Below are 26,944 nucleotides of genomic sequence, written 5' to 3'. Positions count from 1 at the left end.
CCCAATTTTACTGATTTCTAGTTTCATCCCGTTGTGGTTAGAGAAAAAAAATTTTGTATAATTGTATTCTTTGTAAATTTATTGAGACTTGTTTTGTGGCCTGAAATGTGTTCTATCCTTGAGAATGTTCCATGTGCACTTGAGTATGTATTCTATTGCTTTGTGGATTACTGTGTCTGTTAATGCTAGTTGATTTATAGTGTTATTTGAGTCCTCTATTTCCTGATCTCCTGTCTAGATTTTCTATCCACTATTGAAAGCAGACTATTGAATTCTTCAACTATTATTATAAAACTATCTAATTTTCTCCTTCAATTCTGTCAGTGTTTGCTTCATATATTTTGGACTCTGCTGTTTGGTGCACATTTGTTTGCAATTGTTATATCTTCTCACCAAAATGATTCTTTTATTCTTCTTTGTTTCTTGTAACAGTTTTTTCACTTAAGGTCTACTTTGTCTAATATTAACATTGCCATACAAGTTCTCTTTTGGTTATGCATGGAGTCTTTTTCCATCCTTTTAATTTCAACCTATATGTGTTTCTGGATGTAAAATGACTCTCTTGTAGATAATATAGAGTTAGATTATATATTTTTAATGTATTCTGCAAATCTCTTTTAATTGGTAAGTTTAATCCATTTACATTTAAATTGATTACTGATAAGGAAGCACTTCTGCTAATTTTCTATATTTGTTTTTCAGAATATCTTTTGTTCATGAATTGCTCCCATACTGCCTTCTATTATGTTTCATTAATTTCTTCCCAGTATATCTCCTTCCATATTTCCTTTTCTATATATTTTTTTAGTTATTAATGGTTATACTAGTGATTACAAATTTATACCAATGTCTCTTGAATTGATTCCAACTTAGTTTCAATAGCATACAAAACTCTGTTTCTATAAATGTCCATCACCTGCCCTTATATTGTTGTCTCCATACCTTTATTCATTACATGCACATTAAAGATTTATAATTAGTTTTATATGCTTGACTCTTAAATCATGTGAGAAATAAAAAGGAGTTAAAAACCAAAAATATAATAATATTGGTTTTTATATCTACCTATGTAGTTACCTTTACCATTGTTCTTTATTTCTTTATATGTCTTCAAGCTACTGTCAAATGTCCTTTCATTTCAGCCTATAGGACTCCCTTTGGTATTTCTTATAGGGTGGGTCTACTAGTGATGAACTTTCTTTGCTTTTGTGTCTGGCAATGTCTTAATTTCTCTTTAATTTTTGAAGGAAAGTTTTGCCATATATCTGAGATTCTTTTTTGACAGTTTTTTTCCTCCCAGAATTTTAAATATGTCATCCCATTGCTTCTGGCCTCTTTGGTTTCTAATGTGGATTTGACTTTTAAACTTATTGAGAATTTCTTTTTTTTAAATTTTTAAATGTTTTATTTACTTTTGAGAGAGACAGAGTGTGAGTGGGGAGAGGCAGAGAGAGACGGAGACACAGAATCTGAATCTCTTTGTAAAGTGATTATTATGCACCCCTGTGTGAATCTGTTTCAGTTTATTATATTTGGGATTTAAAGGATTTCTTGCATGTGTAGCTTATATCTTTCTTCAAGTTTGAGAAGTTTTCAGCTATTATTTCTTCAAATATTCTTTTTTATCCCTTTTATCTTCTCTTCTTCTGGTATTCCCATAATATGTTGGCATGCTGAATGATGTCTCACAAGTCCCTTAGTCTCTGTTCATTTTCCATTGTTTTCTTTTTGCTTCTCCAAATTGATAATTTCAGTTGTGCTATATTCAAGTTGGCCAGTTTCCTCTGCCTACTCAAATCTGCTGTTGAACCTTTCTGGTGAGTTTTTCATTTTAGCTATTGTAATTTTAGCTCTAGAATTTCTACTTGGTTCCTTTTTATAATTTCTGTTTATTGATGGTCTCTGTTCATTATTATCCAAGATTCTTTTTATTTCAAATTTTTAATTCCAGTTAGTTACATACACTGCAATATTAGTTTCAGGAGTAGAATTCGGTGATCCATCACTTATGTACAGTACCCAGTGCTCATCATAACAAGTAGTCCTCCTTAATATCCATCACCCATCTAGCCCACCCTTCCACCTACCTCTCTGTATCAACCCTGTTTGTTCTCTACCTTTAAGAGTCTCTCATGGTTGGTCCCCTCTCTCTTTTCCCCTCTCCCATATGTTCATCTGTTTTGTTTCTTAAATTCCACATATAAGTGAAATCATATGATATCTGTCTTTCTCTGACTGACTTATTTTCACTTACATAATACACTCTAGCTCTACCCACTTTGTCGTAAATGGCAAGATTTCATTCATTTTGATCTCCAAGTAACATTCCATTGCACATATATACCACATCTTCTTCACGCATTCATCAGTTGATGAACATCTGGGCTGTTTCCATAATGTGGCTATTGTTGATAATGCTTTAAACATCAGGGTGCATGTGTCCCTTCATATCAGTATTTTTGTATACTTTGAGTAAATACCTAGTAGTGCAATTGCTGGGTTGTAGGGTAGTTCTATTTTTAATTTTTTGAGGAAACCTCCATACTGTTTTCCAGAGTGGCTGCACCAGCTTGCATTCCTGCCAGCAATGCAAAAGAGATCCTCTTTCTCTGCATCCTCGCCAACACCTGTTGTTGCCTGAGTTGTTAATGTTAGCCATTCTGACAGGTGTGAGGTGGTATCTCATTGTGGTTTTGATTTGTATTTTCCTGATGACGAATGATGTTGAGCATTTTTTCATGTGTCAGTTGGCCACCTGGATGTCTTCTTTGGAAAAGTCCTGTCTTTTGCCCATGTCTTCACTGGATTATTTGTTTTTTGGGTGTTGAGTTCTGTAAGTTCTTTATAGATTTTGGATACTAACCCTTTATCTGATATGTCATTTGCAAATATCTTCTCCCATTCTGTCGGTTGCCTTTTAGTTTTGCTGATTGTTTCCTTCCCTGTGCAGAAGCTTTTATTTTGATGGGGTCCCAATAGTTCATTTTTTTGTTTCCCTTGCCTCCAGAGATGTGTTGAGTAAGAAGCTGCTGTGGCCAAGGTCGAAGAGGTTTTTGCCTGCTTTCTCCTCGAGGATTTTGATGGCTTCCTGTCTTACATTCAGATATTTCATCCATTTTGAGTTTTTGTGTATGGTGTAAGAAAGTGATCCAGGTTCATTTTTCTGCATGTTGCTGTCCAGTTTTCCCAGCACCACTTGAAGAGACTGTCTTTATTCCATTGGATATTCTTTCCTGCTTTGTCAAAGATTAGTTGGCCATATGTTTGTGGATCCATTTCTGGGTTCTCTATTCTGTTCCATTGATCTGAGTGTCTGTTTTTGTGCCAGTACCATACTGTCTTGATGATTACAGCTTTGTAGTATAGCTTGAAGTTTGGGATTGTGATGCCTCCTGCTTTGGTTTTCTTTTTCAAGATTGCTTTGGCTATTTGGGGTCTTTTCTGGTTCCATACAAATTTTAGGAGTTTGTTCTAGCTACTTGTTGGTTTTCATTCACATCTTCAATGTATGCAGAAGCACTCTGCATTTGAAGTCACATAATCCTGATGCCAGCAAAATATTGTTGATATGCCAGTCCAAACTGAGGACCATTGAATGAATTAGCTTCTAATATGTTTGCTTACTCACTTGCCATTTTCATACTCAAGTAATAAACAGAAATGAACTGTGCTTCACTATCCACAGCATATTTGTTCTCTAGAGGGGACCACGTCACAAAAATGGCAGCATAATTAATTCACCAGGGTTAGCTTCCAGACACCATCTTTCTCGCTCCTGAAAATACCAATGTAGTCACTCTTGAAAGACAAATAAGCATCTGCGATGTGTTTATTGTGTGCCTGGAGTTCATGAGCCAGTTTACCCACTGGCTCCCATTCTTCCTATAGATATAAACTTTGTGGTTATTTTGGTTAAGAACAATCTGAGTATGACCCCCATTCCATGCATGACAAATGACTGGCTCTAGTAAAAAGTTGTTGCAAAGACAATATTCTTGATGTTTTCAAAAGGTAGAAAGCTAGGGTCAGGGCAGTCCTGAGTCTCAAAATGGAGAATTAAAAGACACTGGTCTCAAAATGGAGAATTAGAACAGACTCTGTTCTACTCTGTCACTTTTATAGTGGGTTGTATCTTCTGCTGCTGCTTTTTGTAGACACTTTTACTATATTGTCTGTGTTTTCTTGTTTAGTTTTATATGTTTTATCCTTTTAATTTTTGACATTTTAGGGTATTTTACCTTTTTTCTAGTGGTTATCTTGAGGATTTATTCTTCTTCTTAAGTTGTTATCTATGCATAATAACAATTTATTTCCCCTTATGAAAAGTGAAATTAGTGTAATGCTTCTTCCTCTACTTGTCTTTGTTCTCCTATTACCACCAATTTGCCACTGTTGTTTGTAGCTTTACACCTAAATAAATTAAATAATCACTATATTTCTTTGAGCATGGCCTCTCTGTGCATCTTTTCATTGGCTGGAGATCATCTTGTAGTAGATATTTTTTAAGGGCTTATGGGGGCCTGTGTTTCATTTATAATATCCTATGGTGCATATACAACAATATATTCATAATATTATCAGCCAGTCCCTGAATTATGTACATTCAAGGCTTGAATTCTATAAAATTCATTTTTTGGTTTTCTTAATTTTAGTTTTAATTAAAAAAATTTTTTTAATGTATATTTTATTTTTGAGAGAGAGGGACAGAGTGCAAGCAGGGGAGGTGCAGAGAGAGAGGGAGACACAGAATCCAAAGCAGGCTCTAGGCTCTAGGTTGTCAGCACAGAGTCCGACTCCAGCTTGAGCCTATGGACCACAAGATCATGACCTGAGCGGAAGTTGGATGCTCAATGAAGTGAGCTACCCAGGTGCTCCCATTTTTAGGTTTAAAAAAAATGTTTATTTATTTATTTTGAGAGAGACAGGGAGAGCGAGAGTGGGAGAGGGGTAGAGATAGAGGGAGAGAGAATCCCAAGCAGGCTCCGCGTTGTGAATGCAGAAGCTAACACAGAGCTCCATCTCACAAATCCTGAGATCACGACCTGAGCCATTATCAAGAGTCTGATGCTTAACTGACTGAGCCACCCAGGCACACCATTTTTAAGTTTTTAATTCAAAATATTGTCAGGAAAGAGAAAGGTCTATTTTTGGTTAAAAATGAGAAACAAGATAGCTTTTCATTAAATGTAAAAATGTTAGGTGTAAAGCAATTGGCCATGAAATCTGGCAGATATGTCATAAAATGCTAACTACTTAAGGATTCTAACTGCATTAATATACAATGTATGAGGTTTTTACTGCTCTTATTATTAAGAGACACATAAAAACGGTGCTTTATGTGTCCTGAAATATTTATCTCTTGATTTTTTTTTCAACCAATCATTTAAAAACTAAAACCCCATTCTTGGGCGCCTGGGTGGCTCAGTCGGTTGAGTGTCTGACTTCAACTCAGGTCATGATCTCCTGGTCTGTGGGTTTGAGCCCCGTGTCGGGCTCTGTGCTGACAGCTCAGAGCCTGGAGCCTGCTTCGGATTTTATGTCTCCCTCTCTCTCTGCCCCTCCCCCACTCATGCTGTCTCTCTGTCAAAAATAAATAAATATTAAAAAAAAAATTTAACAAAAATTAAAACCCCATTCTTATTTCACAAGTCATAACAAAATAAGTGGCAAGCTGGATTTGGCCCTTGGGCTGTGGTTTGCTTATTATTAGATGCCATGTTGAACTACTTGTAAAAGGAAATCTAAGTATTATCATTTTAATAAAAATAATAGCAGCTGACAATTGTTGCTATGATAAAACATTAAAAATAATTCTATTAAGATTAAGGGGCAGGGACTCCTGGAGGCCCAGGAACCCACTCTTGATTTCTGCTCAGGTGATGATTTCAGGGTCATGGAATCCAGCCCAGCTCTGGGCTGAGCAAGGAGCCTGCTTGGGGTTCTCTTTTCCTCTGCCCTTCCCCCCCACTTGCATGCGTGTGTTCTCTCACTCTCTTTCCAAAAAATAAAAAATAAAGAGATTAAGGGGCAATCAGTAAATCAAATTTTAGTAATTTGGGTTTAGAATTAGCACAAGCAAAAATTTATTTATATCAAAATATGGCAAACTAAATATATGTAATATGCTTCAGAAGAGATTGCAAATATATTTTGTAAATTCCTAATTCAGATGAAGTGAAGGAGTGGGGTGTGTTCACTACTCTTTCATTTAATTTTTTAATAACTAATGTAAGGATTGGTTTCATAATTTATGTCAATTGTTTCTATTTTATTTTTAAATAGGGTATTTCAACATATCTATATAGTATTAATTACTTTAAATAAATTACAATGATGTTTTCAAAAAGTCGAACAGTCCCTGCTTATTGGTCATAAGCCCAGATGCATACAGGAGGACAATGACCACAATGTCACATGCCTTCCCACTTTCTACTCTTCTTTTTGATGGAAAATTCACTTGTATATTGTGAATTGTATATTCTAGTATCTAACTTAGTCTGTCTTCCAAATCTCCTCCATGTTTTTAGATTCCCCCCTCCATTTTATTACCCGTCTTTTTGGTTTCCTGTAGAAAGCCTGAAAACTGGAGTTCACAAACCCCAATTTCAATAGTATAACTGAAGGAGTGAAAGGGAATGATTTGGTGGGATTAATTAGGAAAGTTTAATAACAATGTTAATAATTATTCATGCACAGAATGATTCTCTTCACTTGCCCAAATAAACTTTTTTTGTGGGGGGAGGGGCTCTTTAGTGTCCAGGCTCTTAGTGTCCAGACAACTAGTAAATTCTTACTTGTCCTCCAAGACAGCTCAGAAATCACCTCCTTTTTGAATGCAGCCTCAAATTTAAGGTTTCATCTGGTGCCATTATCTTTACTTTCATAGCATCTTGTGCACATTTCCTTTATAACACTTAACACATTTTATTACACTTGATTTTTTTAATGCTACTATCCATTAACTTCCTGAAACTGAGTTCTCCAAAGATGGGAGGTTGTATTCCCAATACCTAATAAATTATTGACATAGAGTAGGTGTACAATAAGTGTTTGCTGAATGAATGTTGAAAAAAAGCCAATAAAGTCAGAAGGTAGGCGGTGAAGAATTACGCTGAAGAAGGCTAAGCAGAGAAAGTATGTTCAAGTGTTAGAGAAATATGTTACACATGAACATTTGAGGAATTTGGGTCGGAAGATGAATAAGGTAAGAGGTAGTAACAGGCCTTTAGTCTTGCAAATGTACAGGATAAAAACCTTTGCAATGTTCCCCTGGGAATGTGCCTCTCTGAATTGGTACATTTTTACTGTTCTCTAAGCTAAAGCATATGCACTGCGGAGAAAATGGTAAATAGAAACTTCTCACGACTCACTGGCTTAGCACATTACACAAAAAAGAGAGAAAGAGAATCTTGGCTCCCAGGAATCTTAGAGATCATCTAGTCAAATATCCTATTCAATGAAAGTATTTCTCCTACAACATTCTTGATATCCTATCTGTTTGAATAGTTCTGATTGAAACCTTTAAAGGTAGAAAAAAAAATCCAATTTGGGGTTGCTATATTGCTACAAAATTTCCTTCTATGTGAGCTCAAACTATTTTCCTTTACCATTTATAATTGTCCCAGTTCCGGCCTCTAGAGCAATAAAGAATAAATGATTCTTGCTCTCATATGTCAGATCTTAAAGCCTCTGCAGAGACTTAGGGGCCATCTCCAGGTACTCCGAACAGATAGGCAGGAATTTTTATTTTAAGATGGTGATACTGATGCAAAGAGGTTGGTAGATCACATTTTGAGAAATAACATTTTATGGTTTTATGAACATTAACCTATTCAGGAACCTTCCACAAGAAGTATTTCCTGAGATGCACCCTAGATTTTTCATATGAGACACCATTTGTCCTAGTTGTTAAATTAGATGTATATACAGTTACAGATAGATACATAGATATTCATAACACTTTCATGATCTTTAAAAATTGATTATTATATTCATTTTCAAGTTAACCGGTGCTTTTGGTTCCTTTGAGTTAAGTAAAAAAAAAAAAAACAAATTTTGTCATCTCTATTTTCAATCTTACATTTTCTAAATTTTAATTGGTCTTTTTTCCCCTCTGTAAAGCTCCATAAAGACTTTTTGCTTTTCTCCTATGCAGGTTTCCTGTTTTTTAGATGAAGCAAAGCCCAGTGATCCAGAACACAAGTGACCTGGATTCATATCATGACTCAACCATTTGCCAGGTGAGTGAGTGAAGCTGGGGTAGTAGTTACTTAATCTCAGGAAGAGTATGTTTCACTTTCTCTGTAAAATGGAAATAATAATAGTCCCTACTTCATAGGGATCTCTATCAGCATTAATTAAGTGAATATGTGTAATGCATTTAGCATGGTGTGGTATCTAATAAGAATTCAGTGTTAGCTATTAATTTCATTATTAGTTGACAAGAAAATATTGTTTCTCTGTGGTATTTTATACCAGAAATGACTTGTCTGGGCAATGTGTCGTATTTAAAATCTGGTACCTAGGATTAAACATTGCACATTGGGATAGTCTCCAATTGTATATAGCACTATTATTTGTTTGCTCTGCACAGTAGTACTTCCTAAGACTCCACTGCTCTTTTCAATAGTAATGCCATACACTTAATTCATAATGGGCTTATTTTCCATGAAAATCTCTTTAAATCATGTTGTGCGTTCTCTTCTAGAGTACTATTTTTAATCCTTCACACTTTGAAAAACTGCTCATCTTGGCTCACTGACAGTAGCACAGCAAATAGTGACATAGGTAATCCACCTGCAGGGCAGGGACTATTGCTGCACCAAGTGTTAGACTTAGAACAGTTTGATTTCTTATTATCTTAATTCTGTTAGGTTCTGGGCAAATTGCCAGGAAATTCTTGTCCCTTTAACATGTTATGGCATACACTTTTGAAAAAAAAACCCAGAAAATTCATGAATATACACTAAAAAAGTGAATTTTATCCTATATAAATTATATCTCAATAAAACTAAATTTAAAAAATTCATAGAAAATTATCCCCACAGAAAGGGTTACTCACTCACCTAATCACATCTATCACCTCTGACTTACCTAGAAAATATCAGGTAGGATGGTATAAGAGACCAAAGACGATGCAAATGAATGAAATAATTGACTGATGGCAAAATACATAGTAATATATATAAATTCAGCCCTAAAGTTCAGGTGATGGCCTAGAACAGCACCAGATTATAAACTTTTGCAAGACTATTTATCTCTATTCTAGAATTTCTGCCTCCAGGCTCAGTTACAATAATAGGTGGAGTAGTCTGATAGCTTACCATAGAGTAAGCTTACCATAGCTTACCATGGAGTAGTCTGATAGCTTATGCCAGAATGAGGTAGTATGTTCAGGCCTAAATAAGAACAGAACTTCAGGCACTACAATACTATTTTAACTAGGGGGCTTCATGCATCATTAATGTATCAAATCCTTCAATCACTTGTTATATTCACATGCTTTTTTCCTAACTCCTAATTCAAGTCAAAGTCAATGGAAAGAGCAGCCTGGCTCATCAGAGATATGTTGTATTGGCCTCAACTCTCAGAACAAACTCTTAACTATAGAGAGCAAACTGATGGTTACCAGAGGAAAGGTGGGCAGGGGGATGGGTAAAATAGGTGATGGGGATTAAGAAATACACTTGTGATGAGCATGAGTGTGGCATGGGAGTGCTGAATCACTATATTGTACACCTGAAACTAATATTATACTATATATTAACTAAATGGAATTTAAGTAAACACTTGAAAAAATAACACATAAAAAAAAAAGAACCTCTTGGGGTGCCTGAGTGGCTCAGTTTGTTAAGCATCCAACTTGGCTCAGGTCATGATCTCACAGTCCGTGTCAGGCTCTGTGTTGACAGCTTGGAGCCTGAAGCCTGCTTCAGAATCTGTGTCTCCCTCTCTCTACACTCCTTGCCCGTTTACACTCTGTCTCTCTCTCTCTCTCTCAAAAATAAACATTAAAAAAAAATTAAAAAAAAAAAAAAAAAGAACCTCTCAGGTCCTTAATTCCACAGCTGAATCAAAATTTTTGGAACAAAACAAACCCTGAGTCAGTCTGAATGTGGCTTACTACTTTAATGGGAAATAAAATACAGAGATAGGCTAGAAATTTCTAATTGAAAGATTTTGATTAGTTGTTTCTTGGTTAGAAACAACTGGATTGACTTTTTGATTTCCAATGAAAGATTTCTATTTGATAAGTTGGCTAAAGATATCATGGTAGGAAATGACAGGTAAGTTCAAATTTCTCTGACTCCAAAGCTATGCCCTTTCCAGTAAGCAACATAATATGTATGATATATGTATGATACAGAAGATACCACTTGTGTGGCCTAGATGCCTTCTGCAAAATAAATAAATCTAATAATAAATTAAAAGTTGTTTAGATTGAAATGTTTATAAAATTTATCTGTGTATTGACTCATTCACTGACTAGTTGGAACAAAGTAACAAATTTCATTTGTCTGTATCTTCCCTAAGCCAGAAACAGATAAAACAAAAATACCTGCTATGTATATAGGTACAGTTCAAACATATGCACAATGTTGGAGTCACCATCCATGGTAGAGCACTGAAAGGCCTACATGCCTCTATGTTACTCCCCCTGCCCTCACCTTTTTAGGAAGTTGCTAAGGCATATCCAGGCAAAGAAGTATCTTTATTAGAATTTTCCTCAGCATAAAAAAATGTTTAACGTCATGACTTCACTTTTCTTACAATATCAATATATATATCCTATTTCTATCTGGACAGTGTTAATGAATCAGTAACTTGTTATTAGTGTTGTATGAATGAGAGTTAAAAGATTGGGAAACTTTACTTCTGTTCTTATCTACCTTGAATTATAAATCCCAGAGAGAACTAGTTTCTTCAACATACTTTTTTAAAAAGCACATAATAGGAGGACAAATAATTTGGGATCAGAGGAACTTGAAGTCTGAAGATATGAGTTGGTTTAGACTAAGTCATTTATTATTAGCAGGGTTATCTTGAGCAAGTTATGAAATTTTTCCTTAGTCATAATTTCTTCAGAGTTGCTGTAGGATTGAATAAGATAATACATATGAAAAATACTTTGTTTGCTTTAAAGTACTATACCAACATTGATTACAATTTTTAGCAAACAAGGCTTGATAAATTCAAATGTGATAATTTGTTGATTTTATGCACTATAAAACTAAAAACCATTTTTGTATCTAGTTTTTCCTGGAACTTAAATGGTAAACTATATTTCTAATGTTTCATGCAACGTATATTTCTTAAGTTCTTTTGAATTTCTTTGTTAAAACATTCTCTTCATAGCAATTTTGTCACTGCTTGCTTATATTTTAATTTCAGTTGTGATTAGTTTTTTGCAATTTTCGTATTTCTTTTTTTCATTTTATTAATGAAACCAGGAAAACACATAGGCTTTACAACCAAATGTAACCAAATTAGAATTCCAGATCTAATTACTTAAATACTCTGACCATCAGTTTTCTCCTCAGAAAAAGGCCTATCACAGGGGTGTTGTATTACATAAGAAAAAAGTAAGTTACTGTTTGGAAAATTATGGGTTACAACTATTTTTAGGATCCTTGGTTACTGACTTATTTGGATTCTAGAATATTAGTAATTTATGCTTCTTAAATTGCAAATCTGGTCACAACCATTTTGTAATGAATGCCTAATTTAAGGAAGCTGTACAACCTGTGTTTGATTTTGATTTGGTCTCTCTGAGCAGTATCAAATATTCAATGGCTCTGCTTAAAACAGATTATAAGACCTTCCTTTCTGCTATTTCTGAGAGAACATTGCCCCTTTGAGGCAATTCTTTGGTGGAGTTTCAGGGTTCATCACAGTAGTTTCTGATCATAGAAAATACTTAATTGTATTATGAAGAATTAGGAGAATTTTTACAAAACCACTCTACCTTTTGGCTCTTAAGTTTCCCTGAATTCTCTGTTGCTCCCCTCATATTTTCTTATAGGTATGATAAAAGTATTCAGGTTTAAAGCAGAAAAACAACATTATCAAAATTCTATAGAACATTTCAAAGTCTTTCACAAAAGCCCTAACAATTCCTGTTTTGTATTGAATGAAGTCAGTGTCCATGGTTTTATTACTTCAGGGAAATTTGTCTTCATTCACCACGAGGGACCTGTATTTTCAGCACAGATAGGAATAAAGCTTTTGAGACAAATTGTGAAGTCCAGAAAATTGTAGAGATATGAAAAACTTGTTTGTTCACAAAAGAGATTTTCACTTTCACCTGGCAAGTGATGTACTTGATTCCTCTGTCTCACAGCTGGTATTTCATTCCTATAAAAGCCTGGTGCTGCCTCAGGAGTTCTGGTAGCAAGTCCTAAAGGAAGGGAATAAAAACTATTGGCATATAATTTCTTAGCCCAGGTGAACCCAGAAGTTTTATCTAAGGGGTGAATTGCATGATAACTATCTGGAAGGGTCTCTATTTTGTGCATTTATCTGGGTGTTTTGGCACTGCCCTAACAGAGGACTATTTGAATGGAAGAAGCTTTCTTCTTTGGAGGATGTACTGGGTTTCTAGAAATGTAGAACCGTGCAGAACAAGAATTCAATGTAGGCTATAAGACCTAGTTCTAACTCCAGTTTGAGAACAACAGAGCTGGTTGCTTCTTTGTTAGTTTTTGTGATGTTAGCCTCTATGAAATTTTGATAAAGATATCTTTACTAAAGAAACCTAAAGTAACATATTTTAATAACGATAAATAATTCTATCACCCTAGCCTTAACTTGAACTTGATAGCATAGTAAGTCTATTGTATACTGTGGACAGTGAGAATTATGAGGATTGATGGCTGTAGAGGTAGCAGGAATATTAGAACCCGATGCTAGCCTAGAAAAAGATGTTCATCTGAGCAAGTAATTTTTAAAGACACACCTTTAAGGAATAAAAATTAGACAAATGCACATCTTGTGGGCAGATATAACCCTACAGTTGAAGGCTTGGGTAGTTTTCAACTCTTTGTCCAAAGAAAAGGCGTCTATTTCCTTGAGGGATTGCAGTTCTGTTCCAGGTAAGTGGAGCTAGGGCTGAATGTTCCTGTTCATCCCCTTGGAAGGTATGTTTATGCAGTACACAAACTGCACAGCCTTACCTGGTGAGTGAAAAATGGTTACACAGCTTTAAGGAAAAACAGCTGACTATTGGTAAAATTATTAGTTTAATGTTGGTTTCTGCAGATACACTGTCAGGTCTATTTGGCATGGAGTATGTTATTTTGTTCATTAGTTTATTCTCCAGGGATAGATAGCATAATATCTACATAACTACACATACTGAAAATTACCTGTTAAATAGTTGGGTGAATGAATAAATAATATGAAATGGCTATAGTATCCTGGAAGTTAAGAACATCAGCATTCTGGTTGGCTCACTGAGATTCTTTCAGCTCTGAATTCCTATTCTGTTCTCATTGTCCTCAAATAAATATTTAATAGACTTAAACTTTGCACTATTTTACTTGCAGTTTATTGAGCTAAAAGGGAGTTTGAGATCCATGTAGAAAATCAGAATTATAAAATTATTACTGGTCTCTGGCTTGCCTAATTACCAGCCATCATTACTCAGCTCTTTGCATCAATGTTCTAATCTACTTTTATCAGACTTTGAAGGGGTTAAGGTTTGAGATCACAAAATACATACTGAGAGGGTAAGTGTAACTATTGAAAAAATATTTAAAAATTTTTCACAGAGCCATAGTTCTCAAGTGGTCCAGAGACCAGAAGCATTGGCATCACCTGGGACCTTGCTTTGCAAAATTTCAGGCCCCACTCTAGACACTCAGTGCCCAATTAGAATCTTTGGCACTCAGCAATCTGTGTTTTAACAAAATGTTCACATCATTCTCATATAGGCTTATGTTTGAGAACCATTGCATTAAGGAAAAAAAAAAGACAAGAATAGTATTGGCTCTTAAATGCTACATATATATGAAAAAGGGGAGATATACCCAGATACAAACATAATAATTGACATTATTAATCAGATCTAGTTTTTTTAGTATGTGAATCAAGGAGACATTAGAAGGCATGGCTGCTTTTCTTAATTTTTCAGAAGTCAGATGTATTATTATTTTCTGGTTTCCCTTTATTACACATATTGATTCTGCCCTTTATAAGTTATCTAAACATTTTCACTGTTTATATTTTCATTCTTTTCTGCCTTTAGAGATAATAGGCTTCATGAGATTTAAACTACCATTAAAGTCTTAAATGTGCTTTTTTGGGTTACGTTTTAGTTTTATGAGATTGGACTGAAAAGTCTGCATTTACCCTAACAATACCTCTCCTGATAATCTAGATTAAATAAAGCAATTCCTACAATAGGAAGAGATTTCAGAATGTAGTTTTATGTATATGTGTTGCTGTGGTATTCTAGGAATGGCATGGGGTACATTCTCCTTTGTGGGCTTAGAAAGACCCTTTAATGCAACACCATTATTTTTATTTTTTCATGGGAAATGAATGGAATAATCAAATATTATTTCTAATTTTCTTAAGATAAAATAAACTTTGTTGGCACTGTTCCCAGAAGGATAGATTTCATGTATTTTAACAAACATAAAATGACTAAAAAGTTGTTATAAGGAAAAAAAAATCATTCCTCAACTGTGAATATGATTTAAGGCTGCTACTAAAGAAGAGTGGGCCCTGCCCAGCAAACCAGTCTCAAATAAGGCACTGAAGTGATAAGTGAATCTTATCACAGCCAATCATTTCTGTCCCAAGTATCCTAATACAAAAGTAGTCAAAGCCTTGTTGCTTTGAAGTAATCTACCTTATGACATGCAAAGTCCTGACTCTGCCTTGCAAAACAAACAAACAAAACAAAACAAAACAAAAAGAAAAAGTGTCTTGGTGGTGTTTCCAGATCTACCCTAACATAATAAAAAAACATCAGAGGCAAAAGTCTAAAAGCAAGATGTCTACTAAAAGCCTACAATAATTACCATAATTAATTATGATATTGAAAGACATGCCTGAGACTGGAAATAAGAGATGTTTGCTAATACCACATATATTCAACATTATATTGGAGGTCCAAGTTAATTTCTTCCTTTAGAAATAAGAATAGAACTGCTCTTTTAACAGTAGGCATAATTGGATAGACAATCCAAAAGAATTTATAAATTATTGGAATTTATCAAGTTTTCTGGATGACATCAATATACACAAATTAATTGTATTTTTATAACCTAGTCACAAACAATAAGAAAAAAATTAAAAAATTATGACGTATAAAAACACCAAATACCAAGGAATAAATCTAATGAAAGGTATGCAAGACCTCTAAAAAGAAAACTAAATATGTTACTGAGAGAAAGATGTATGTGGAACAAATAAAACTTTTATACTGTTAATGGAAGTAAAATTGGTGCAATCATTTTAGAAAACTCAGTAGTATTTACTGAAGCTGAACATAAACATACCCTATGACCCCCAGGCTTCACTCCCAGAAACATGTACAACAAAAATGAGTTTATATTTTCAATAAATATTTTACAAGATTGGTCATAACATAACCCCAAATTGAAAGCCACCTAAATGTGCAGCAACAATAAAATGCATAGATATATTCATTTAATGGAGTATCACACAGAACTAAAAATCATTCAATGTGACTGAATATCATATACGTAATGTTGAGCAAAATTAGAAAGAAAAGAAGTAAATACTGCATGTTTCCATTCATATGAGAGTCCAAAACTCACAAAACTAATTTATGGTTAAAAGTCAGAACAGTGGGTACCTTTGTGAGAGTAAGTGGCTGAGAGGCAGGAGGGAGGTTTCTGGTGTTCTACAGACATTCTGTATTATACCTCAGTTAAAAAAGTTTACTCCTAAAGAGGTAAGACCAAGGTATACAAAAGAAAAATTCCAAAGAAACAAACAAAAAAGGAAAAGTTGTAGTATTAATAGTAAACAAAGTGGAATTCAGGTAAAAAGACATGAACAATGGTGGTTTATGGTATAAGATGCACTTTTTGTCAATATAGTTTAAAATATCTACACATGAATATTTTTAACACAGCAGATATAAGGAAAGATAGAAACATATTATTAGTACAGTATTTTAATTCTCCTTTTCTCCATCCTTGGCAAGTCAAGTAATTAAAATATAAAGACATGAAAGACTTAAATAACAATGAAGCAGCACTTATAGCTACTTAATTCTGCTACAAGTTAACATTAATAACTCTGGTAAAAGAAAAAAAAACTCTACCATATGGAAATTACTATTAATGCAATCACAATTTATCAAAAGCTCTGATACATACAATGCAGAGTTCAATGGGAAATTTAACCTTAGTATAGCAACATGTAAGAAATAAATGAATTAAGCACCTACCACAAAAAAATTGAAAAGTGAAAAATTAGAAAAGCAGAGGAGGGAACTAATAAAGTTAAAAGCAGAAATTAAGTTAAAACCCCTAAAATCCAGTAAAACTTTTGTTCAAGTTTAAAAAAACAAAACAGAAAGGGGCACCTGGGCAGCTCAGTTGGTAAAGTGTCCCACTCTTGATTTCCACTCAGGTCATGATCTTATGGTTTGTGGGATCCAGCCCCACCTTGGGCTCTGCACTGCTGAGGGATTCTCTCTCTCTCTCTGTCCCTCTCCAGCTTGCACGTGTGTACACACACACACACACACAGACACACACACACATTCTTTCTCTAAATTAAAACAACAACAGAAAAATAGATTGACTATTAACTAGCCTAATTAAAGAGCCACAATCTTTGTGTATGTTACATTGAATATTGTTAGAAAATTTCTAGGATGAAAATAGTTTTCTTTACAGACAATATGAAATACAAAATCAGTAATTATAAAGGGTAAGTGACTTGATGGGAGAATTCTACCAAAACTTTAAAAAGCAGATAATTACAATTGTATTTAAATTAATGAGCATAAAGAAAAAAGTCCACAAAGGAAATGTCTGAATGCAAAAAACTGCTGTAAGGCAAGAGATACCACAAGCAAAGTTAAAATGAGAAAAATATGTGGATCTCAGGTCAAAAAAGGGTAATCTTAATTTATAAAGAGGCAATAAAAATTGATATGAAAATGACAACTCTGTAGAAAATGGGCAAATTGTATGAATAGATGATTTATAGAAAAAAATAAATAGGTCTTAAACAATTGAAAAGATATTCAATATCACGTATGTGAAAGATAAATTGAAACTACATTGACCTTTTCTTACCAGCGTTACAAAAATTAAAAAAAAAAGATAACCATTGTTTGTATGTTACTGATGGCAAGAGAGAAAATTGCTGCAAACTCTAAGGAGAGCAATTTGGGAAAATTTATAAAAATTAGATAGGCATATACTCTTTGACTCAGAAGCTCCAATTTTAGGAATTTACAGATCTACTGGTACACATTTGTTTGTTTATTTATTTAATGTTTATTTTTGAGAGAGAGAGAGACAGACAGAACACAAGCAGGGTAGGGGGCAGAGAGAGAGGCGGGACACAGAATCCAAAGCAGGCTCCAGGCTCTGAGCTCTGAGCTGTCAACACAGAGCCTGATGCAGGCTCCAACTCACAAACCAGGAGATCATGACCTGAGCCAAAGTCTGTTTAATTGACTAAGCCACCCAGGCGCCCCTACCTGTACACGTTTATAATGAGGAAGGTATGAAGGTTAGTCACTGCAGCATTGTTTGACATGGCAGAACACTGGTAGCAAACTAAGGGTCCCTTAATTGGTGAAATACTAAATAAATTATAGTAACTGCATGCATTTCAATAACATACAACTGTAATGATTATGTAATGAAATGGAAAGACAAGATACACAGTACAGTGAATCAAGCAAAGTATATTGAAATGTATATACTATACTAATGTATAGAACAGGAAGCAAAAATGAATATACTATGTCTTTTTGGCTTGTTTACAAATACAAATTGAAAGGATAAATAAGAAAGTAACAATGTTTATTTTTCAAAAGGATGGAAACAAAGTATGGGGAAGGGTGGGAGGGAGATTTTTAAATACCACTTCTCTTTGACTTTTGAACCCTATATTACTATTAAAATTCAGATTACAGGGGTGCCTGCGTGGTTCAGTTGGTTAAGCACCTGATCTTGATTTTGGCTCAGGTCATGATCTCGCGGTTGTGAGATCCAGCCCTGTGCTGGGCTCTGCACTGAGAGTGTGGAGCCTGCTTGGGATTCTCTCCCTCTGCCCTCCCCTGCTTGCATGCATACTCTCTCTCTCTCTCTCTAAAAAAAAAAAAATATTTAAAAATTTAAATTTAGCTTATGGATGAGAATTTAAAGTGAAGTTATTTAAATTGATATAGGATATTGAATTTTATATTGAAGATTTATGACATGAGAAAATATCAAAGTAATATTTTAAGGAGATTAGTTTTGCAACATGATATGCAAAATGAATTGTAAGGATGAGAGATCACAGAGACACCTGTTAAGAACATTTTTGTGATACTCTAAATGTAGGATACTAAATGCCTAAATTAGGATGGTGCCTACAGGATAGAAATACAAAAGAAAGGGTAAAAGTATGAGATCATATTTAAAATAAAAGCAATGAAATAAAGATTAAATAGATAGGGTTAAAAGAAAACTTTATACAGGACACTAGATTCTACTTTGCCTCACATTCCTGAAGAATAAGGATAAACAATTAGCAACTCTTAAGAGATAGAATAAATTGGGGGTGCCTGAGTGGCTCAGTAGGTTAAACATCCAACTTCATTCAGCTCAGGTCATGATTTCATAGTGCATGAGTTCGAGCCCCACATCAGGCTCTGTGCTGACAGCTCAGAGCCTGGAGCCTGCTTCAGATTCTGTGTCTCCCCCTCTCTCTGCCCCTCCCTCGTTCATGGTCTCTCTCTCTTTCTCTCTCTCTCTCTCTCTCTCTCTCTCTCAAAAATAAACATAAAAAAAGAGATAGAGTAAATTAAAGAAATATCACAGTTAGAAAAGAATTTCCAAAAGTCAAAATTAATTGCTTTTTAAGGCATTAAATGTTTATAAATTTATATGAAGTTAAAATAAAAATTAATTATAAGGAATTATAATTTTTTGATACTCTGAAAACATATAGTTCAGTGTCAAAGAAATACGTAATATTTTTTGGTGTTCAAAAATTTACATATACTGTATATGTATTGGAGAAAAATCAGGTAAATAAATGAAAAAATATAAGCTAACCATTTCTAATCCCACCACCCAATAATTTCTACTAACATTTCTTGTACACCTTAAAAGACCTATTCCTAGGAATCTTTATACTCACATTTTTAATATACTGTGGTAGGCTCATGCTTTCTTGATGCTTTACTTCCAGCATATTATCATTTTTTCTTTTTTTGAAAAACCTTTGTTTAAAATGTCTTTAAATGTACTACACTCATATCTCTGATCTTAATTTTTTGGGAGGCCAAGAATTTTGTATATATTTGCTTATGGTAAAATTTCAGAAACTAAATTAGAAACAATTACTAAAATTATGAATTTTACATTGTAAGAATTAAGAAAATAAAGCAGTAGATTACTGCAGTGAATTACAAGAAGGCTGAAAGTTAACATTCATGTTTACCTGAAGTGGGAGACTTGCAGCGCTCAAGTTCCAGGGGAACGGGACTATCATTTAGCTCAGTTAAACCTGAAAATGAAATGACAAGAAATTAGATAAATTTCGCTAACAATTGTAGATAATTCTTATATATTCATTCCTAAAATTTTCAAAAGGTTTTTCTTCTCCCTGTGAAACTTTTCTATTCTCGTGTTATGACAATGATTCTGAAAATTTGTTTCAGTAAGTGATACCAGAAACAATAAGGAGCAATAACTAATAGATATATACAAGGAGTAATTAACATAATGGTAGTAAAATATAAAATCTTCTTTCTTACTTTTTAACATGAAATAGCTACTTTAATAAATGACCTAGTTTTATCTAAAAATAGACCAAAAATAATACAATTTATAAGGAGTTTTTAAAAAGACCTAATCAAATCTTCTTTCAAGATAAATGCTTATTGGCTTTTAAAAAGAACTTTAAGGGATGCTACAGATTCTAAATATTATTCTTAGTTATAAAAATGCAGTGTTGTATAATACATATTAAGTGACTTATTTGATGATATCAAATTCCTTCTTATAATAAGCATTACATTTTTCTCTTACTTTTTAAAAAATTTTTTTAATTTTATGTATTTTAAGAGAGAGAGAGAGAGAGAGAGCACACATGTGAGTGGGGGAGGGGCAGAGAGAGAGAATCCCAGGCAGGCTCTGTGCTGACAGAGCTTGATCTCAGGAACTTCAACACCACAATCTGAGCTGAAACCAAGAGTCAGAGGTTCAACCAACTGAGCCACTCAGTCACCCCTCTCTTATTTTTAATACTCTGTTATGTAACTCTACTGACAAACACAAGGATAGGCACAATAAATAAATATTTTATAATTCTTGCTATCTGCCAGCCTGCATTCCTGTGGCATTCATAAAATATCCTTAATTATGGTTTTCCTATACTTGTTAGAGATTCTTATATACTTCTTCCTTATAAAAAATATTCAGAGTTCCTACTTTAATGTAAATCTTTATATCCAGAAGTACTTATTAAAAACTATTGTCAATTACCAGAACTATCTTTGTCCATATTCCTTGCTACCACCCCTTTCTTGATATAATTTGTACCAATAAACTTACTATGGTTCAAAAAATTATAGAATTTGGGAAAAGGCTGCTGTGGTACTCTAGCCCACCTCTTATGATTTACAGATAAGAAACTATGAGTTTGAAGAGTTTAAACAATTTAAGGTTACAGAACCAAGTATGTGCCAAATCTTGAATAGAATTATTTATATACTTAAGAGTCTTTTGTTAGAAGTAGGTACTGTGAATATTTTCTTCCAGTATGTGACTTATCTTGTCATTTTCTTTTTTTTTTTTTTTGTCATTTTCTTAATGAAAATGAAATCTTTTGATGTTCAGGAGATTAGTTTACTTGAAGGACCCTTTATGAAATTTTTTAATTGTGAATTTTTTATAATTCCTGTTTAAGTAATCTTTGCCTACTCAATGCTCATGAAGATATTATTGTATTCTCCAAGAAGCTTTTTTAATTTTCAGCTTTCAGTTTTAGGACTATAATTCATCTCAAATAAATTTTGATTGTGGTGTGAGGTAGAGATTAAGGTTCATTTTTCCCTATATGTTGTTTGTCTAGTTTTTCCATCATTATTTGTTAAAAAGATTTTCCTTTTTTCATTGATTTTTATTAGTGCCTTAGTAAAAAATAAATCGGATACATATGTGTAAGTTTACTTCTAGACTTTGTATTTTGTAGTCATTGGTCTATTTGTCTATCTTTTTTTGACTACCACATTAATGCAGGTCTATAGTACATCTTAAAGTCAGGTAGTAAAATACTCCAACTTTGTTCTTTTCCAAGAGTGTTTTAATTACTTCAGATTTTTTGCATTTCTAAATAAGTTTTAGAATCAATTTGTCAATTGCTACAAAAGGATATGCCAAATTTTTACTGGACTGTAATAAATCCATAGTAATTTTGATAGAATAAACATTTTAAAAATATTCAGTCTCCCAACCTATAAACATGGTATTCTCCTCTATTTAAATGATGTTTTAAATTTTTTTTTCTTTCTGCATGAGTTTGTAGATTTCAGTATAGAGGTTTTGTATGTGGCATTTTTCAAGTCTTTATTTCCTTTTTGGTTTTCTGTCTACTTCTTGTATCATTATTCGAAGTGAAGTACTGAAATTCCCAGTAATTATTGTTGGATTGTCTCTCTCTCTCCCTTTGATTCTGTCAAGTATTGCTTCATGTACTTTGTAGATCGGTCGTCAGATGCACAGATGTTATATCTTCTAGATGGGTTAACCATTTTTTCATTTTAGATGTCCCTATTTATAGTAACTTTTTTTTGCTTTAAAATCTATTTTGTCTGGTATTAACTACAGCTGTACTTGCTGTTTGCATGGTTTTTTTCTCTTTTAACTTTCAACGGATTTACATCTTTATGTGTGGCCTCTGACAGCATGGAGTTAAATCTTGGTTTTTTAAAAAATCTGGCTCAACAGTCTTTGTCTTCTGATTGAATTGTTAAATCTATCCACATTTAATGTTATAACTGATACAGTTAGGTTACACCTGTCATTCTACTTTATTTTTCTGTATGTCTCATGTCTTTTTGTCCTTCTAATCTTCCTTACTGCTTTGTTTGGCATTAAATATTTTCTAGTGTAACTCATTCATTTCTTTAATGATTTTGTCATCATATTTTTGGCCTTGCTCTAAGATAACATATACATCTTAACTTCTCAGTATCTACTTCAGATGTATATTAACTTAATTCCAGGGAGATGTAGAAATGTTATTCTTTCATACTTCTATTTCCTCTTTCCCCTTTATGTGCTATTACTGGCATACATAATATATCCATATGTGTTACAAATCCAGCAACATATTATTATAATGATTACTTTATATAACTTTGGGTTTTTATAAAACCTGAGAGAAGAAAGCAGAAAATATATTTATAGTTTGTATATTAACTTTGCAATTTATCATTTCTAGTTCTCTTCATTTGTTCCAGTCAATCCACCTGGTTTTGTTTGCTTACTCAAATACAACTTTGCTCCCACCTACTTCCTTTGTGCTGTTATTGGAAAATATATTACATTTCTACATACTGTAGGCCCATCAAGACAATTTTATAATATTGTTTCATAAATGGCTTTTTAAATCAGTTAAGAGAAGAAGTCATGTACATTTATATTATTATTTTATAATTACATAGTTACCTTAGTAGTGTTCTTTTTCCCCTTGTGTGAATTCAAATTATCATCTGGCATTAATTTTTTTCAGCCTGAGAAAAACTTCCTTTAGTATTTCTTATAAAGTGGCCTATGCTAGCAACAAATTCTCTCATTTTTTGTTTATCGGGGAATGACTTTATTTCAGCTACATTTTTGAAAGATTGTTTTGCTGGATATAAGATTTTTGGGTTTAGGTTTTTCCTTTGAGCACTCTGAATATGTTGTCCTACTGCTTCTGGCCTCCATTGTTTCTAATGAACTGTTAATCCTACTTCAGTTCTGTTGTATGGGACAAGTCATTTTTCTCTTACTGTTTTCAAGATTTTTTTGCCTTTCAGCATTTTTACTATGATGTTTCTGGGTGTGGGTATCTTTGCATTTATCCTGTTTGGAGTTCACTGACATTTTAGACATATGCATTAATGGTTTTCATCAAATTTTGGAAGTTTTCAGCCATTATCTTTTTGAATATTTTCCTGCTTCTCTCTTTTCTACTCTTATTATGGACATGTTTGCTACATTTACAGTATCCTAAGCTTCTTTGAGGATTTGTTAATTTTTCTTAATTTTTTTCCCCTCAGAATACACAGTCTCTATAAGTTTCCTTCAAGTTTGCTGATTCTGATTTCTGCCAGTTCAGATCTACTGTTGACTCCCTCTAGCAAATTTTTCTTTTCATTTACTGTACTTTTTGTACTGTACTTTTGTATAAGAATTTCCATTTGGGTCTTATTTTCCCTTGACCTCATTCACCCATTTCATTGACGCTTCACCCTCTGCCTCTGAAAACCACCAATCTCTTCCCCAGATCTATGTGCTCATTTTTGTTGCTCTTTGTTCATTTTTAGATTCCACATATAAGTGATGTCATGGGTCTTATTTCACTGGGCACTGTAATGCTCTCAAGGTCCATCCATGTTCTTGCAAATGGCAAGATTTCCTTCTTTTTTATGGCTGAATAATAATCCAGTTTGTGTGTGTGTGTGTGTGTGTGTGTGTGTGTGTGTGTGTGTAACTCAATCGTATTTTCTTTATTCATCCATCCATTGATAACACTTAGGTTGTTTCTATATCTTGGAAAATATGTAAATAATGCTGCAATGAACATGGGAGTGGCATATATCTTTTTGAGTTAGTTTTTTATTTTTCTGTATAGATACCCAGAAGTAGAATTGCTGGATTTTATGGTAGTTCTATTTTTAGTTTGTGAGGAAATTTCACACTGTTTTTCAAAGCATCTGCACCAATTTACATTCCTACCATCAGTGCACACAGGATTCCCTTTTCTCTACATACTTGCCAACACTTGTTATTTCTTGTTCTTTTGGTAATAACCATTCTAACAAATAGGAGGTGATATCTCATTGTGGTTTTGATTTGCATTTCTCTGATGATTAGTGATGCTGGGCAAATTTCATGTACCTGCAGGTTATCTGCATGTCTTTTTTTTTTGAAAAATATCTATTCAGATGCTCTGCTAATTTTTTAATTGAAAATTTTTTTTGCTATAGTTGTATAAGTTCTTTACATATTTTGGATATTAACCTGTTACAGATATATGATTTTCAAATATTTTCTCTCATTTCACATATTGTCTTTTCATTTTGTTGATGGTTTCCTTTGCTCTGCAGAAGTTTTTTAGTTTGATGTAGTCCTACTTGTATATTTTTGTTTTTGCTGCCTTTGCTTTGGTGTCAAATCCAAAAAATTATTGCCAAGACCCAGATCAAGGAAGGAGCTTACTGCCTATATTTTCTTGTAGGATTTTATGGTTTTGTATCTTATAGTCCAGTCTTTAATCTATTTTGAGTTAATTCTTGTGTATGCTATCAGATAGTTCTGTTTGCTTTTTATAACTTCAATCTCTTTGTTAATATTCTTTATTTGATGAGACATTATCATTATAGTTTACCTTCTTTAAACATGGTGTCTTTTGGCTCTTTAAAGATTTTTCATGGCTGTTATGAGGTCTTTGTTAAATCCAACATTTGAGCCCTCTCAGAGACCATTTGTATTGCCTTGTTTTTTCTGTGAATAAGTCACACTTTCCTGTTTTATTGTAGGTCTTATAATATTTTGTTGATAACTAGACATATTAGGTAATACTGTATAGCAATTCCCTCCCTCTCTCTGGTTTTTTTGTTGTTATTTGCTTGTTTAGTGACTTGGCTAGACTATTTTAGTGAAGTTTATTTCCCTTACATTGTGAAGACTCTGATGTTGCTTATCAGAGGGTATAGCCTTCTGTGTGTATACTGTCACCCTGGGATGACAGTAGTTTTAGCAGGGTTCTCCTTGTCTCTTTCCCTGACCACTTCATTGATATCAAATCCAGCTATTAGCTATCACAGTCACAACCAGGTGAATGCTTTATTGTTTTTGACAATGCTCCAGGATATATATTACTCAATATTCTAATCCAATTCAGACAGAAGTCATATTTGAAGCCAGTATTTGAGGTTTGTTCAAATCCCAACTCACCTTTGGCCTAGCTGGTTGCTCTTAAATAAGAGGAGCTGCCAGCCTCTTATTTGATTTCCAACAAATACTTCATTGGTTTTGAGGGCATCCTTAGGCTTGAACTTCCTCAAATTGTGTTTCAAATAAGCTAGTTTCTTTGGGGAGAGCTTCAAAGTTCATTGCCTCTTTCTCTGGGCAAAATTTCTGAGCCACTAGTCTGGACCTGGGGCAGGGACGGTAACCTCTGGCCTTCTCAGCTCTACTTTTCTGGCACGAAACCTCTGCCCTATGACCAAGCTGGGTGAGAGCAGTCAAGGCCTCAGCATTTTAGCTTGCTATGCCTGGGGTAGACATTTTGTCCTATGAGTGGGGGACTGACAGGGGAGAGAAGACTTTGACCTCTTGGCTACACTCACCAGGAATTTGTCCTTTGCAACTTGGGAGTTGGAACGGATGAGAAATGCTGGCAACCTGAAGGCAGGAGAGGTATACAGCAAGTTGTGGCTCAATATCAAACACACGCTTTTTACCAAGTGTCAGTAGATTTTCTTGAATAAATGTTTCTTTATTTTCTGTATCCTTTTAGGACAATTTCCAGAGGCTTTAAATGATTGCTGTTTTTAAAAAATACTTTTTACCAGTTTTACTTTTTTTCTGGAGAATGTGTCCATGGTGCTTCTCAAGATGCCATTTGGAAGTCTATCCTGTACCTGATTTTTGTTTTGTTTTGTTGTTTGAGAGAGTGAAGGAGGGGCAGAGGGAGAAGGAGAGAGAAAATCCCAAGCAGGCTCTGAGCTGTCAGCGCAGAGCCCAACACAGGGCTCCATCTCATGAACCATGAGATCATGACCTGAATCAAAATCAAGAGTCGGATGTTTAACTAACTGAGCCACTCAGACGCCCCTATCCAGTACCTGGTATTTCAAAAATAAATAAATTTCTCAATTGTTTCCTTTTATTATATAGAAAGATGATTGATTTTGTATACTGTGTACTCTTCGATGTTGCTAAGTTCACATATTGTTTTGTATTTTTTTTTTTTTTTTGTAGATTCCTTTGGGTGTCCTAATACACCACAATATCACTGGCAAATAAAGTGAGTTTTAATATTTTCTTGCTAAACCCTAGGCATATTATTTTTATATTGCTTTTGCCCTTACTAAGTCTTCAAGTACAATGTTGAACAAAGGTGATGAGAGTGTATATCATTGGCTTGTTACCAATTATAGTGGAAAAACATCCAATATTCCACAATTAAGTGTGATGTTATTTGTAGGTTTTTATAGATTGGCTTTATTCATTTGAGGAAATATTCTATTCCTAGTTTTCTGGTGATTATTCTAAAGAAGTGTTAGTTTATGATTTTTTTTGCATGTATTGAGATGATCATATAATTTTCTCCTTTATTATGTTAATCAGTTGTTTTGCATTGATTGGTTTTCAAATATTAAACTCTTATTCTTGGGATAAAACCACCATGGTTATATTTTATCTTTGTTACATATGTCTGTCTTCCATTTACTAATATTTCTGAATCTATGTTCGTAAGTGAGACTGGCCTGAACTTTCCTTTAAGTTTGTCA

The 26,944-nt window shown here is 33.8% G+C and overlaps 1 protein-coding gene across 6 annotated transcripts in view; it reads right to left on the bottom strand.

Moving 5' to 3' along the window:
• The window catches only part of STXBP5L (syntaxin binding protein 5L), a 382,439-nt gene that overhangs the window by 47,575 nt on the left and 307,920 nt on the right, over window positions 1-26,944 (bottom strand). For 4 of the 6 annotated variants that reach the window (XM_042955304.1, XM_042955301.1, XM_042955302.1 and 1 more), the window contains 2 exons: window positions 19,654-19,719; window positions 12,305-12,397 (listed from right to left, as the gene is read on the bottom strand). In XM_042955304.1, the coding sequence (XP_042811238.1) occupies window positions 12,305-12,397; window positions 19,654-19,719 (159 nt within the window). The remainder of the gene's footprint in view (window positions 1-12,304; window positions 12,398-19,653; window positions 19,720-26,944) is intronic. The other 2 variants (XM_042955305.1, XM_042955306.1) reach the window with 1 other exon arrangement.

The sequence above is a fragment of the Panthera leo genome, chromosome C2, assembly GCF_018350215.1.
Source record: "Panthera leo isolate Ple1 chromosome C2, P.leo_Ple1_pat1.1, whole genome shotgun sequence".
Taxonomy (NCBI): domain Eukaryota; kingdom Metazoa; phylum Chordata; class Mammalia; order Carnivora; family Felidae; genus Panthera; species Panthera leo.
This window is presented reverse-complemented; position numbering and strand designations above follow the sequence as displayed.